The sequence below is a fragment of the Ovis canadensis genome, chromosome 1, assembly GCF_042477335.2.
Source record: "Ovis canadensis isolate MfBH-ARS-UI-01 breed Bighorn chromosome 1, ARS-UI_OviCan_v2, whole genome shotgun sequence".
Taxonomy (NCBI): domain Eukaryota; kingdom Metazoa; phylum Chordata; class Mammalia; order Artiodactyla; family Bovidae; genus Ovis; species Ovis canadensis.
In genome coordinates, this window is record NC_091245.1 from 258452821 (window position 1) to 258467168 (window position 14348).

The 14348-nt window shown below is 47.6% G+C and overlaps 1 protein-coding gene across 1 annotated transcript in view; it reads left to right on the forward strand.

Moving 5' to 3' along the window:
* Positions 1–14348, forward strand: part of SLCO2A1 (solute carrier organic anion transporter family member 2A1) — a 95109-nt gene continuing 80761 nt past the window's right edge. Inside the window, exon 1 of the mRNA XM_069565345.1 lies at positions 1–443. Coding sequence (XP_069421446.1) covers positions 348–443 — 96 coding nt within the window. The 5' untranslated portion in view covers positions 1–347. The remainder of the gene's footprint in view (positions 444–14348) is intronic.

Below are 14348 nucleotides of genomic sequence, written 5' to 3' on the forward strand. Positions count from 1 at the left end.
CTCCCGGGGCGGTCGAGCCTTGCGGGTCCCAGCCCAGCTGCGGACGCAGAGACAACTTCGGCCGGAAAGAGGTCAAGCGCCGCCGGCCGCCGCGCCACACCTGTCTGAGGGGGCGGCGGCGGCGGGGCGGGGGCTCGCAGCGCCTTTGACACCGAAGGGAAAGAGGGAGGAGGGAGCGCGCGTTTCATCATCGGCGGCGGCGGCCACTTATAAAACTTCTAGGCGCGCACCCTCGCGCTCACTCTCCTCCGGCCAGCGACACGGCGCCCGCCACCCGCTGGCCGCCCGCCGCAGCCCAGGCGCCCCGGCCCCGCTCGCCCGGCCTCCCGCCCCGTGCTGCCGCCTCCATGGGGCTCCTGTCCAAGCCCGGCGCGCGCCAGGGTAGCGCCGCCTCTGCGGGCCGAGCCGGCTGCAATCCCCGCTCTATCTTCAGCAACATTAAGGTGAGCGGAGAAGCGGGGCCGTCGAGCCCGAGCCGCACAGGGCGCACCGTCGGCGCGGTCCCGGCGTCGGTGCTGCAGGCGCCTGGGAGCCGCTGAGGGTGCGGGCGCCCACCCTCGCAGTCCCTCGGTCGGTGCTGCGCTCCCCAGCGCATCTCCGCGGACCCCGCACCGCGGGCAAGGGGGCGCCCTGCCAGGCAAGCCGGTGCTGGTCGTGGGTGCGTGTGCGCGTGTGTGTGCATGCGTGTGTGTGCATGTGTGTGTGCAGGCGTGCGTGTGCGTGTGTATGTGTGCGCGTGCGCTTACTCACACGCCCTCCTCGGGGTAGGAAACAGCGATGAAAGTTACCTGCTTATTGGGCCAACTCTATTCAGGTAGTCTTGGCACTAGGGAAGGGAATTGCCCAGTTCTTTGAACAAGAACATCTCCGGGACACGGTTTTGGGCTCCTGTGGGAGTTACTTTGTTAAGGGCGTGGGCTTGGAAGTGCCTGGTCTGGCGCCTTGTAGGGGACAGGCTGTGGTCCCTCTGAGATGAAGATCAGAGCCTGTCTCAGCTTGAGTGGGTGGCAGAAGAGCCATTCTCCACTATGCTTTCCTCGTCCCTGAGGGCGGCAGCCAGCGCGTGGGCTCTGCTACCTGATGGGTCTGCTGCCTGCAATGTTAAGAATTCCCCCGAGGCTGGCAACCTACACTGCAGCTCTTGGACCAGCTTTCCAGGTCCGGAACTAGCCCCCGGAAAGCAGCGGCTTTTGGTCTATGCAATAAAGTCTAGGCAGGTGCCTGGCAAGTTACCGGGAGTGGGTGAAGAAAAGCTGGGTGTAGGCAGTTGTGTGGTGAGGTTGCTTTCCTCCACTCACAGGTCCAAGAGGACTGGAAGGGTGGAATGCACACTCAGGCTTTTTTGCCTCTTCTGGGAGGGCAAAATGCACCTCCTGTGGTGAGGATGTGGGAGGTGGTGGAGCCCAGGTCAGGTTTCCTTGGAGTCAGGGCAGATGGTGCAGACAGGCTGTTTATGGCAGTCACGCAGTCAGATTTGGGGCGGTAAAGCCTCCAGTGGTACAATTAAGGGGAACCCGGAACACACGAAGGGAGGATAAAGGTCTCCCTGGGCTGGTTTTGTGTCCAAAAGAAAGGGATCTGGAGGTCACAGTGGAACCCATCTGTGTACTTACACATATTGTTAGCAATAGAGCTGGGCTCCCCACTCCTGCTTCTGTTCTTTCCCCATACCACACTAGGCTGAATTGATTCCATGGTTGGATGTAAGTAAGACAGAAATTTTGAGAGAGTTTAAAATAATCCTCCAATATCTTCACCTTTGGCCAGACCCTGATGAGAACACTGTGGTTTTGGTCCCATCATTTTAAGAAAGTTTAGAAAGGTTTCAGCAGAGAATTGTGGAAAATTTGGTGTTTATAAATTAGCAATTGGGAGGAAAGGGCCAGAGTAATCATCAGGTGGTCTGAAAAGAAAGAGGCCCAGGAGGGAGCCAGACTGAGGCTAAGTCCTCTATTTTCACCACTCTTAGTGTTGGGAGCAGGAGGGACAGCTCATAGCCAGGGTAACCCCAAATGAGATTGATCTGTTTAGACTCGCCCTGAGTCTCTAAAATAAATGAGTTTACGGCAGCAGTTTCTTTGAAGATCTATAAATATAAGATAATTTATCACATGCTGATGATTTAGTCACACGTGCCTGAGGCTTGGGCCCAGGCCAATTGGCCTCCTTAAGACTCATACCAGTTAAAAGTTTTTCTGCACTCTGAAAACCAGAATTTTTTCAATCATTTCTTCCCTTAATCCATAATAATTCTAAGGCCAGAGTTAGGAGCAACTTTCACTTAGCTTCACTTACCAGCTTGAAAACAGGTAGGAAATTTGATATCTCAAGGCAAATCTGGGGGCTGGAATTCCATGAGTTAAACTCCCAGAAGCCTTTTCTTCCAGGGGACATTGCTGACATTTGGGGGCTTTGCTATTTGATAAGAGATTTCCTCCTCCCAATAAGAAGGTTGGTGGCTGCCCTGCACCTTCCCAGGGGGTGTGGACTGCACATGTTTTGTGACATGTGTGATAAGGGAGGAACAAGGGACACCCAGCCTGAGGACCCATCGTTTTTCCAGGTTCCTCCTTGTTGGAACAGATTGACCAATAGGCTTTACAGTCGCTCAGTTATGTCCAACTCTTGCAACCCCGTAGACTCTAGCCCGCCAGGCTCTTCTGTCCATGGGATTTCCAGGCAAGAATGCTGGCATGGGTTGCTATTTCCTCCTTCAGGGGAACTTCCTGACCCAGGGATCAAATCCTCCTGCACTGGCAGACAGATTCCTTACCACTGAACCACATGGGAAGCCCAATAAGCTTTATGACATTCTTGCAATACCCCACATACCATATGGTTTGGGAAAAGGCATGAAATAAGGGGACTAAGACTCAAGCCTCATGCCATCCCCTTTCTTAACTAGGTGATACAGGAAAGCATTCCTGAGCCTCAGAGTCCTTAAGTGAAAAAAACTGGGTAATATGAACAATGCCTAACCCACCCACCCACCCACCCACCCCCCCCAGGGCTGGTGGGGGAGGGCTTCCTAAGGATTATGTGGAAAGAGGCAGAGGAAATAGCTTTGTAAATCATGCTGGGCTTTCTGGTATTGGCATCATTGTGCGGTCAGTTCTTGCCTCAGCAAACAAGACTTAGCATACAAACGTCATTTCGAATCTATTATTCCACCAATTATACCTCATTCTGTGAGACACAGTTAATAGTTAAGAGAAACTGCAGTTTATAATAATAATATCCCCAAAATAACAATAGTAGCTAACAGCAACGGATCTGTCTGAATGTACCTGAACTATGGACATAGCTCACCCATATGCAATCCTCATTACAGCTCTATCAACTTTACACTGCTACTGTTCCCATTAATGATGAGGAAAACAAGGCTTTGCGAGGCTGGTCTCTTGGGTGTGGATGCATAGAAAGGGTGGTGTGTAGAGGAACCAGGAATGTGAGCCTCTGAAGTCAGAGCCCCAGACCCTAACCCCTGTGTGCCTGGCCCTGTCTATTGCACAGTGCTGGATAGCTCTGTATAAGCACGTGGAGATACCTTGGGTGTACTTATTCCGAGCAGTCAAGGGTTTCTCCAGACTCTGGTGACACACCCCAGTTGTGACCAGTGGCTGCAGCTCAGATGTGTATAGGCACTAACAAGTTCAGATCTTTTTTTTCTTCCTGGTCTCATTTCAAGAGCCTGGTGACTCTCAGGCATGGGGTGACTCTCAGGCATTGGTACCTCCTTCTGCAGGAGTCAGTACAATTGTTATTTACTCTGGAGAGTCACTATTGCTTCTGACTTGTGTGCATGCCTGCATAATTACTCAGTTGTGTCCGACTCTTTTGTGACCCCGTGGACCGCAGCCCACAGTGTTGGGGAACAAAATCTTGGCTTTCTCTGCCCACTGAAGCCGGATAAAAATTACAGAGACAGAGTCTGGAGGATATAAAAAGGTGGCTTTAATCCTTAGCTGGCGGAGAGGGCAACATAGTAGGCTCATGCCTCAAGAACTGTGCCACCCCTCCTGAGGAGGGGCCTGGGGGTTTATATAGGATGAGTGCTTGCGGTTAAGGGTCAGTGATGAGGAGCAAAGGTGTTAGGATCTGGTTTTCTTCCTCCTGCATTGTTTCAAAAATAGCCACGGGCTGGCTTCAGGTAGCCTCTGGCAGTCTGGTGGCCCAGTAGTTGGGTCCATTGTGTATTTTTACTTGGGCCTTCTTTCTGATAACAGAAAAACTTCTGCGGGTTGATCTGCCAAGAGAGTGCTATAAAGGTGAACACCAAATACAGGATGTAATTGGCATAGAACCAGCAGATAATAGGTGCAAAATGTAGCTTATGCAGAATTAGGGGGCAGAAAACCAAACTTATTTACAGACATGCAGAGTTAGGGGGCAAAAAAGCAAGCTTAGTTACAGAGTACAGATTCAGTTCAGTTCAGTTCAGTTCAGTCGCTCAGTCGTGTCCGACTCTTTGCGACCTCATGAATCGCAGCATGCCAGGCCTCCCTGTCCATCACCAACTCCTGGAGTTCACTCAGGCTCAACGTCCATCGAGTCAGTGATGCCATCCAGCCATCTCATCCTCGGTCGTCCCCTTCTCCTCCTGCCCCCAATCCCTCCCAGCATCAGAGTCTTTTCCAATGAGTCAATTCTTCCCATGAGGTGGCCAAAGTACTGGAGTTTCAGCTTCAGCATCATTCCTTCCAAAGAAATCCCAGGGCTGATCTCCTTCAGAATGGACTGGTTGGATCTCCTTGCAGTCCAAGGCTCTCAACAGTCTTCTCCAACACCACAGTTCAAAAGCATCAATTCTTTGGCGCTCAGCCTTCACAGTCCAACTCTCACATCCATACATGACTACTGGAAAAACCATAGCCTTGACTAGACGGACCTTAGTTGGCAAAGTAATGTCTCTGCTTTTGAATATGCTATCTAGGTTGATCATGACTTTTCTTCCAAGGAGTAAGCGTCTTTTGATTTCATGGCTGCAGTCCAGATTAGGAACAGTTAAAAGTAAAAACTAGGAAAGTTCGGGACTGTTCACTGTTCTCTTTATCTTCTTTGTTCTCAGGAAAGGGAAAGAAAAACTCATTCCTCATTTTTCCTTTTCACTGCAATACCAGGCTCCTCTGTCCGTGGAATTTTCCAGGCAAGAATACTGGAGTGTGTTGCCTTTCCCTCCTCCAGGGGATCTTCCCAACCCAGGAATCGAACCCACGTCTCCTGCACTGGCAGACAGATGCTTTAGCACTGAGCCACCTTGCTTACAGCATTCTTTTTTTTTTTTTAACATGTAATGCTTTTTAGTAACATAAGGCTAATTAGAATGTTATTGAATACAAATTATAAACACACGTTCTTAGAAATAATTGCTGTGTGTATTGTATTTTTTTTAACTCCTTTTCTTATTAAATAATTTTTAAATTAAGAAGTAGAGGACCTGCTCTGGAGAAGGCAATGGCACCCCACTCCAGTACTCTTGCCTGGAAAATCCCATGGATGGAGGAGCCTGGTAGGCTGCAGTCCATGGGGTGGTGAAGAGTCGGACACGACTGAGCGACTTCACTTTCACTTTTCATTTTCATGCCTTGGAGACAGAAATGGCAACCCACTCCAGGGTTCTTGCCTGGAGAATCCCAGGGACGGGGGGAGCCTGGTGGGCTGCCATCTATGGGGTCGCACAGAGTCGGACACAACTGAAGCGACAGCAGCAGCAGCAGCAGAATACTCGCTCACCAGCTGTTGTCAGGGGGAGCAGTTCAGCATTCAGAACTCCTAAGCTCCAAATTAAGAACAGGTTCATTCAATGTTTATGGGGCGCGAGTCAGAGAGGTGAGGGGGAAACCTTGGTGGCTAACATATCCTAGCAACCTCAAAGAGATCTGTTTCTTCTTAAAATGAAACTTTTGGGGTTATCTTATAGAAGGAGTGGTTGATTGGTAATTGCTGCCCACGTTTTGGGAACTTTCACACCTAGGGTCCCAGCCTAGCGAAATAATGGCTGTCCTGTCAGTGGGGGTGGAAGGTGGGGGAAGAACAGTGGGAAGAAGGAGATTTCACAGCTGGGCCTGAGTGACTCTGGTGACCCCCCCAAGTGAGGGAGGGGTGCTTTGTTCTGGCCTGTGTCCACAATGTCCAGAGGCTTCTGACCCCCAGCCGTGGGGCAGCAGCTTGGGCTTAACTTCCCAGTTTTCAGAGGAAAGTGCTACATCCCCACAACCTGCAATCCATGCCTCGGGAGACACTGAAGAGAATCCCCTGGGCCAGAGAATGCCCTCATTCGCCTATGAGCTGACATGCTCTTTCCTTCCTGGGCTGTTTCTCTGACACAAGGGACAGCTTATGTTATGCTCTACAGGGTGTCTGTCCCCTGAGAGGCCCACCCTGCTCTGCTTATGGGTGTTAGGGGTCGAGGAGGGAGAATTATGGGAATGGGTGGGGTGGAGGTCAAAGGTTATTCACATCCTTTCCTCCTGTGACTGTGCCTCAAGCCCTTTCCTGGTTTTCATTTTGTCTCCTGGTGATCAATTTAACAAGTGGAAAGTGAAAGTGAAAGCCACTCAGTCGTGTCCAACTCTTTGCGACCCCATAGAGTATACAGTCCATGGAATCGTCCAGGCCAGAATACTGGAGTGGACAGCCTTTCCCTTCTCCAGCGGATCTTCCCAACCCAGGTATCGAACCCAGGTCTCCCACATTGCAGGCAGATTCTTTACCAGCTGAGCCACAAGGGAAGCCCAAGAATACTGGAGTGGGTAGCCTATCCCTTCTCCAGCAGATCTTCCCGATCTAGGAATCAACCCGGGGTCTCCTGCATTGCAGGCAGATTCTTTACCAACTGAGCTATCAGGAAGGCAAGTGGAAGAAGGATTTATTTTGAAATAATTACAGATTCATAGGAAAAATGGTGCTGAGAGGACCTATGTACTTTTTACCTGGTTCCTTCCAAGGGTTTCACCTTACATAGCTGCAAATGTAAGACCAAAAACAGGGGAGTGACATTGCAGTAATGTGTGAGTATAGTTCTAGGCCATTCGATCACGTGTACAGATTCAGGGAACTGCCATCCCTCTGCTTTAAGACTATCCCATTGCCACCGAGATCTCCTTCTGACGACGCTAATATGTTCTCTAGCACTGTAACTTAGTCATTTTGAGAACATGATATAAATGAAATCATGAAAAAAGTGTGTGACCTTTTGAGATTGCTTTTTTCATTCCGCATAATGCCCTTGAGATCATTCCAAGTTGTTCCATGTATCAGTAGTTTGTTCCTCTTTATTGCTGAATACTGTTCCATGGCATGGATGTTATCATGATTTGTCCAGCCATTCACCTTCTGAAGGACGTGTGGGTTGTTCCAGTTTGGGGCTATTACAGATAAAGCTGCTATGAACAATCACGTATAGGTTTTTGTGTGGGCATAAATTCTCATTTTGCTGGGGTAAAAACCCTAATTCTGGGAAAGATTGAAGGTAGGAGGAAAAGGGGATGACAGAGGATGAGATGGTTGGATGGCATCACTGACTTGATGGACATGAGTTTGAGCCAGCTCCGGGAGTTGGAGATGGACAGGGAAACTTGACGTGCTGCAGTCCCTGGGGCCATGGAGTCGGACACGACTGGTCGACTGAACTGAAATGAAAAGCCCAGGAGTGCATTTTCTGGGTCGCATGGTGGTTTCCTGTTGATTTTTTTTTCTTAAGGAAACTGCCAAACTATTTTCCAGAGTGGGTATAACATTTGCACTAGCAAGGTTTGAGAAATTCAGTTCCTCTACTGAACTGATGTTGTTACTGTTTTTTATTTTAGCTATCCTTTTTGTTTTTTGAAAGAATTCCTCTCCTACAGAAGGGCACTGCCACTGGTGAAAATAAACTGGAAGACCGCATTTTTACACAACAATAGAATGTCAAAACTGGCCAGAACCTCCTCCAAATGAAAAATGGACCCAGAGAGGGGTGGTGACCCCTGCAAGGTCTCAGGGAACTAGGAGTATTTTAGTTGTTTGGATTGGTGTGTAGTGAGATCTCAGTGTGGTCTTGATTTGCATTTCCCAATTGGCTGGCGCTATTGAACATCTCTTCATGTGCTCATTTGCCAGGTGTATACCCTCTTCAGGCTTCCCTGCTGGCTCAGTTGGTAAAGAACCCGCCCGCAATGCAGGAGCCTGAGGTTCGATCCCTGGGTTAGGAAGATCCCGTGGAGAAGAAAATTGCAACCCACTCCACTATTCATGCCTGGAGAATCCCATAGTAGACAGAGGAGCCTGGCAGGCCACACTCCACGGGGTTGCAAGGAGTCAGACACGACTGAGTGACTAACCAGCAACAGCAGCAATACCGTCTTCACTGAAATATGTGTTCATGTATTTTGTCCCTTTTCTTATTGTATTTTTGAATTATTGTTTTGAGATTTTTTTCTTTTGCATATATGAGATACAAGTCCTTCATTGGGCATACTGTTTACAAACATTTTCTCCCAGTCTGTAGCTTTTCATCCTCTCAGCAGAATCTTTCACAGAGAAAAAGGTTTTGATTCCAATAAAGTCTATGGCTCAGAGGTTAAAGTGTCTGCCTGGAATGTGGGAGACCCAGGTTCAATCCCTGGGTCAGGAATATCCCCTGGAGAAGGAAATGGCAACCCACTCCAGTTCTCTTGCTTGGAGAATCCCATGGAGGGAGGAGCCTGGTAGGCTACAGTCCATGGGGTCGCAAAGAGTCGGACACGACTGAGCGACTTCACTTCACTTAACACTTAACTTAAAGTCTAATTTATCCATTTTTAAACTTATGGATCCTGCTTTTATTGTTGTCTAAAAACTCTTCACCAAATCCTAACTCATAAAAGAGAAATCCTGTATTTCTTCTAAAAGTTTTATGTATTTTTTTTTACATTTCAATCTATGACTCATTTTGAGTTAATTTTTTGTATAAGTGTGAGGTTTAAGTCAAGGTTTCATTGTTTTGCCTGTGGTTAGGGACAAATAAATGGTTCCTGCACCGTTTGTTGACAAGACTGTCTGTACTCTATTAGACTGCCTCTGGGTCTTTGTCGAAGATCAGTCGGCCATACTTGTGTGGGTGCATTCAGGGTTTTCTATTACGCTTCATTGATATGTGTTTATCTCTCTGCCCCCATGTGTTGATTACTGTAGCTAAACAGCAAGTCTCGCTATCAGGTAAAATTTGACTTTCATCCTGCAATGGTATGATTGCCAAATCTTATCACCCACTCAGTTTCCCTTAAGAGCAGATTTAAAGCTTGCTTTTAGTAACTGGATGGAATTTTATGTATTTACATGCTCCAGCTTTTCTTCTGGCTTGAGCTAAATGGTTGTCTTTTCCCTTGAATTTGACTTTTCAGTATACGTTTCTAAACTTTTTCTATTCATAATAACAGCCCTGCAAAGGAGGTATAAGCATTTCCATTTCATACTGGAAATCTAGGTTCATCCAAGGCCACATATCCAGTCAGTGGCAAAGCAGGAATTCCCGCAGGTGTCAGCTCACTCCCAACCCCCTCCTTCCCATGGCCACAGAATGCCTCTCAGTTCCAGATTCTCTTGTCCATGAACATTTGTGTCTGAGCTTAGTGATCTCTGAGGTCCTTTTAGGTTCTCAGATTCCCATCTCATGCTAACAAGTTGCTGATTGAGATGAGACCAGGAGTAGGGCCAGTTGGATCTGAGCTTTGCTGGGAGACCTGCTCTGAGTTCAGTTCAGTTCAGTTGCTCAGTTGTGTCCAACTCTTTGCGACCCCATGAATCGCAGCACGCCAGGCCTCCCTGTCCATCACCAACTCCTGGAGTACACTCAAACTCATGTCCATCGAGTCGGTGATGCCATCCAGCCATCTCATCCTCGGTCGTCCCATTCTCCTCCTGCCCCCAAGTCCTCCCACCATCAGAGTCTTTTCCAATGAGTCACCTCTTCGCATGAGGTGGCCAAAGTATTGGAGTTTCAGCTTTAGAATCAGTCCTTCCAAAGAACACCCAGTGCTGATCTCCTTTAGAATCGACTGGTTGGATCTCCTTGCAGTCCAAGGGACTCTCAAGAGTCTTCTCCAACACCACAGTTCAGAAGCATCAATTCTTTGGCACTCAGCTTTCTTCACAGTCCAACTCTCACATCCATACATGACCACTGGAAAAACCATAGCCTTGACTAGACGGACCCTTGTTGGCAAAGTAACGTCTCTGCTTTCGAATATGCTATCTAGGTTGGTCATAACTTTCCTTCCAAGGAGTAAGCGTCTTTTAATTTCCTGGCTGCAGTCACCATCTGCGGTGATTTTGGAGCGCCCCAAAATAAAGTCTGACACTGTTTCCACTGTTTCCCCATCTATTTCCCATGAAGTGATGGGACCGGATGCCATGATCTTGGTTTTCTGAATGTTGAGCTTTAAGCCAACTTTTTCACTCTCCTCTTTTACTTTCATCAAGAGGCTTTTTAGTTCCTCTTCACTTTCTGCCATAAGGGTGGTGTCATCTGCATATCTGAGGTTATTGAGATTTCTCCCGGCAATCTTGATTCCAGCTTGTGCTTCTTCCAGCCCAGCGTTTCTCATGATATACTCTGCATAGAAGTTAAATAGGCAGGGTGACAATATACAGCCTTGACGCACTCCTTTTCCTATTTGGAACCAGTCTGTTGTTCCATGTCCAGTTCTAACTGTTGCTTCCTGACCAGCACATAAGTTTCTCAAGAGGCAGGTCAGGTGGTCTGGTATTCCCATCTCTTTCAGAATTTTCCACAGTTTATTGTGATCCACACAGTCAAAGGCTTTGGCATAGTCAATGAAGCAGAAATAGATGTTTTTCTGGAACTCTCTTGCTTTTTCCATGATCCAGCGGACATTGGCAATTTGATCTCTGGTTCCTCTGCCTTTTCTAAAAGCAGCTTGAACATCTGGAAGTTCATGGTTCACGTACTGCTGAAGCCAGCTTGGAGAATTTTCAGCATTACTTTACTACCATGTGAGATGAGTGCAATTGTGCGGTAGTTTGAGCATTCTTTTGCATTGCCTTTCTTTGGGATTGGAATGAAAACTGACCTTTTCCAGTCCTGTGGCCACTGCTGAGTTTTCCAAACTTGCTGGCATATTGAGTGCAGCACTTTCACAGCATCATCTTTCAGGATTTGAAATAGCTCTACTGGAATTCCATCACCTCCACTAGCTTTGTTTGTAGTGATGCTTTCTAAGGCCCACTTGACTTCACAATCCAGGATGTCTGGCTCTAGGTGAGTGATCACACCATTGTGATTATCTTAGTCGTAAAGATCTTTTTTGTACAGTTCTTCTGCGTATTCTTGCCACCTCTTCTTAATATCTTCTGCTTCTGTTAGGCCCATACCATTTCTGTCCTTTATTGAGCCCATCTTTGCATGAAATGTTCCCTTGGTATCTCTAATTTTCTTGAAGAGATCTCTAGTCTTTCCCATTCTGTTCTTTTCCTCCATTTCTTTGCACTGATTGCTGAGGAAGCCTTTCTTATCTCTTCTTGCTATTCTCTGGAACTCTGCATTCAGATGCTTATATCTTTCCTTTTCTCCTTTGCTTTTCACTTCTCTTCTTTTCACAGCTATTTGTAAGGCCTCCCCAGACAGCCATTTTGCTTTTTTGCCTTTCTTTTCCATGGGGATGGTCTTGATCCCTGTCTCCTGTACAATGTCATGAACCTCATTCCATAGTTCATCAGGTACTCTTATCAGATCTAGTCCCTTAAATCTATTTCTCACTTTCACTGTATGATCATAAGGGATTTTATTTAGGTCATACCTGAATGGGCTAGTGGTTTTCCCTACTGTCTTCAATTTAAGTCTGAATTTGGCAATAAGGAGTTCATGATCTGAGCCACAGTCAGCTCTCGGTCTTGTTTTTGCTGACTGTATAAACTTCTCCATCTTTGGCTGCAAAGAATATAATCAATCTGATTTCGGTGTTGACCATCTGGTGATGTCCATGTGTAGAGTCTTCTCTTGTGTTGTTGGAAGAGGGTGTTTGCTATGACCAGTGCGTTCTCTTGGCAAAACTCTATTAGCCTTTGCCCTGCTTCATTCTGTATTCCAAGGCCAAATTTGCCTGTTACTGCAGGTGTTTCTTGACTTCCTACTTTTGCATTCCACTCCCCTATAATGAAAAGGACATCTTTTTTGGGTGTTAGTTCTAAAAGATCTTGTAGGTCTTCATAGAACTGTTCAACTTCAGCTTCTTCAGCGTTACTGGTTGGGGCATAAGCTTGGATCACCGTGATAGTGAATGGTTTGCCTTGGAAATGAACAGATATCTTTCTGTCATTTTTGAGGTTGCATCCAAGTACTGCATTCTGGACTCTTTTGTTGACCATAATGGCTACTCCATTTCTTCTGAGGGATTCCTGCCCACGGTAGTAGATATAATGGTCATCTGAGTTAAATTCACCCATTCCAGTCCATTTTAGCTTGCTGATTCCTAGAATGTTCACTCTTGCCATGTCCTGTTTGACCACTTCCTATTTGCCTTGATTCATGGACCTGACATTCCAGGTTCCTATGCAATATTGCCCTTAACAGCATCGGACCTTGCTTCTATCACCAGTCACATCCACAGCTGGATATTGTTTTTGCTTTGGCTCCATCCCTTCATTCTTTCTGGAGTTATTTCTCCACTGATCTCCAGTAGCATATTGGGCACCTAATGACCTGGGGAGTTCCTCTTTTGATATCCTATCATTTTGCCTTTTCATACTGTTCATGGGGTTCTCAAGGCAAGAATACTGAAGTGGCTTGCCATTCCCTTCTCCAGTGACCACATTCTGTCAGACCTCTCCGCCATGACCCACCCGTCTTGGGTGGTCCCACATGGCATGGCTTAGTTTCATTGAGTTAGACAAGGCTGTTGTCCATGTGATTAGATTGACTAGTTTTCTGTGAGTATGGTTTCAGTGTGTCTGCCCTCTGATGCCCTCTCGCAGCACCTACCATCTTACTTGGGTTTCTCTTGCTTTGGACGTGGGGTATTTCTTTACGGCTGCTCCCGCAAAGCTCAGCCATGGCTCCTTACCTTGGATGAGGGGTATCTCCTCACCGCTGCCCCTCCTGACCTTGAACGTGGAGTAGCTCCTCTTGGCCCTCCTGCGCCCGTGCAGCCACCACTCCTTGGATGTGGGGTTGCTCTTCTCGGCCGCCACCTTGCTCTGAAACCTGGCAAAAGAGGAGGGTATGGGCTGGCTGGGTTGTCTGCAATTAATCTCAGCTCTCTTTATTTAGAGGACCTTGATTCCCTGGAATGGATTAAATTTGATCAGAAGTGATGGATGAAACCAAGGCCCAGAGACTCAGACTACACTGCAGGCTGGATGGCTGGGATGATGCTGTGCAGTGATCAGCCCTCTCAACATCTCCCCAGCCTCGTCACCTTGTTGGGTGGAAATGTCACAGAGGCTGTGGGTTGAGCAGAGAGCTGTAGTTGGGGCAGTAACCCCAGGACTTGTGACCTGTGGGACACTCAGTCTGGTCAGCATCGGCTCTGACCCCTACAGGGTTGACTTCTGCCTCTAGAAATGTGGGAACACTAACCCTTTCTTTAAGATTTAGTGTGTACCCATTCCAGTACTCTTGCCTGGAAAATCGCATGGACAGAGGAGCCTGGTGGGCTGCAGTCCATAGGGTTGCGAAGAGTCGAACATGACTGAGCGACTTCACTTTCACTTTTCACTTTCATGCATTGGAGAAGGAAATGGCAACCCACTCCAGTGTTCTTGCCTGGAGAATCCCGGGGACGGGGGAGCCTGGTGGGCTGCTGTCTCTGGGGTCGCACAGAGTTGGACACGACTGAAGCGACTTAGCAGCAGCAGCAGCAGCAGCAGCAAGTCCTTTAGGACCCCGAGAGTCCCAGTGATGAGTTTTGTTTACCCAAACATCAGCCTTAACTCTATATGTTCTGAAGTGTGTCCCATCCAACGCCCTTGGGAGATGTGCCCTGGAGCACAGAAGGCCTCAGTTAAAATGCAGGTGGTACCAGTAAGCTTCAGTAAGCTAGTGACTGGCCCTGAATTCTAAAGGAGTGACCAGATGTCCACACTGGAGGAGGACAAGGGGATGAAGATGGGCTCTGGAGATGTGGTTTAACTAACAGTGATTATTGCATTTCTGTGGTAGTTGACATTTTATCCTAGAATCAAGTGAATTTTATATTTTTCTCCCACGATATATCTGTGTGCTTCCAAATATGTTGTGTCTACCCCCAAATGTTGTAGTAACACTGATGCTCCAAGAAGCCACACCATGTTTGGCTCAGGTCTTCCAGGTGTGACCCCAGGTAGAGTTTGGGAAATGACACCACAGGCCTCAAGTTAGAACTAGTTTATGT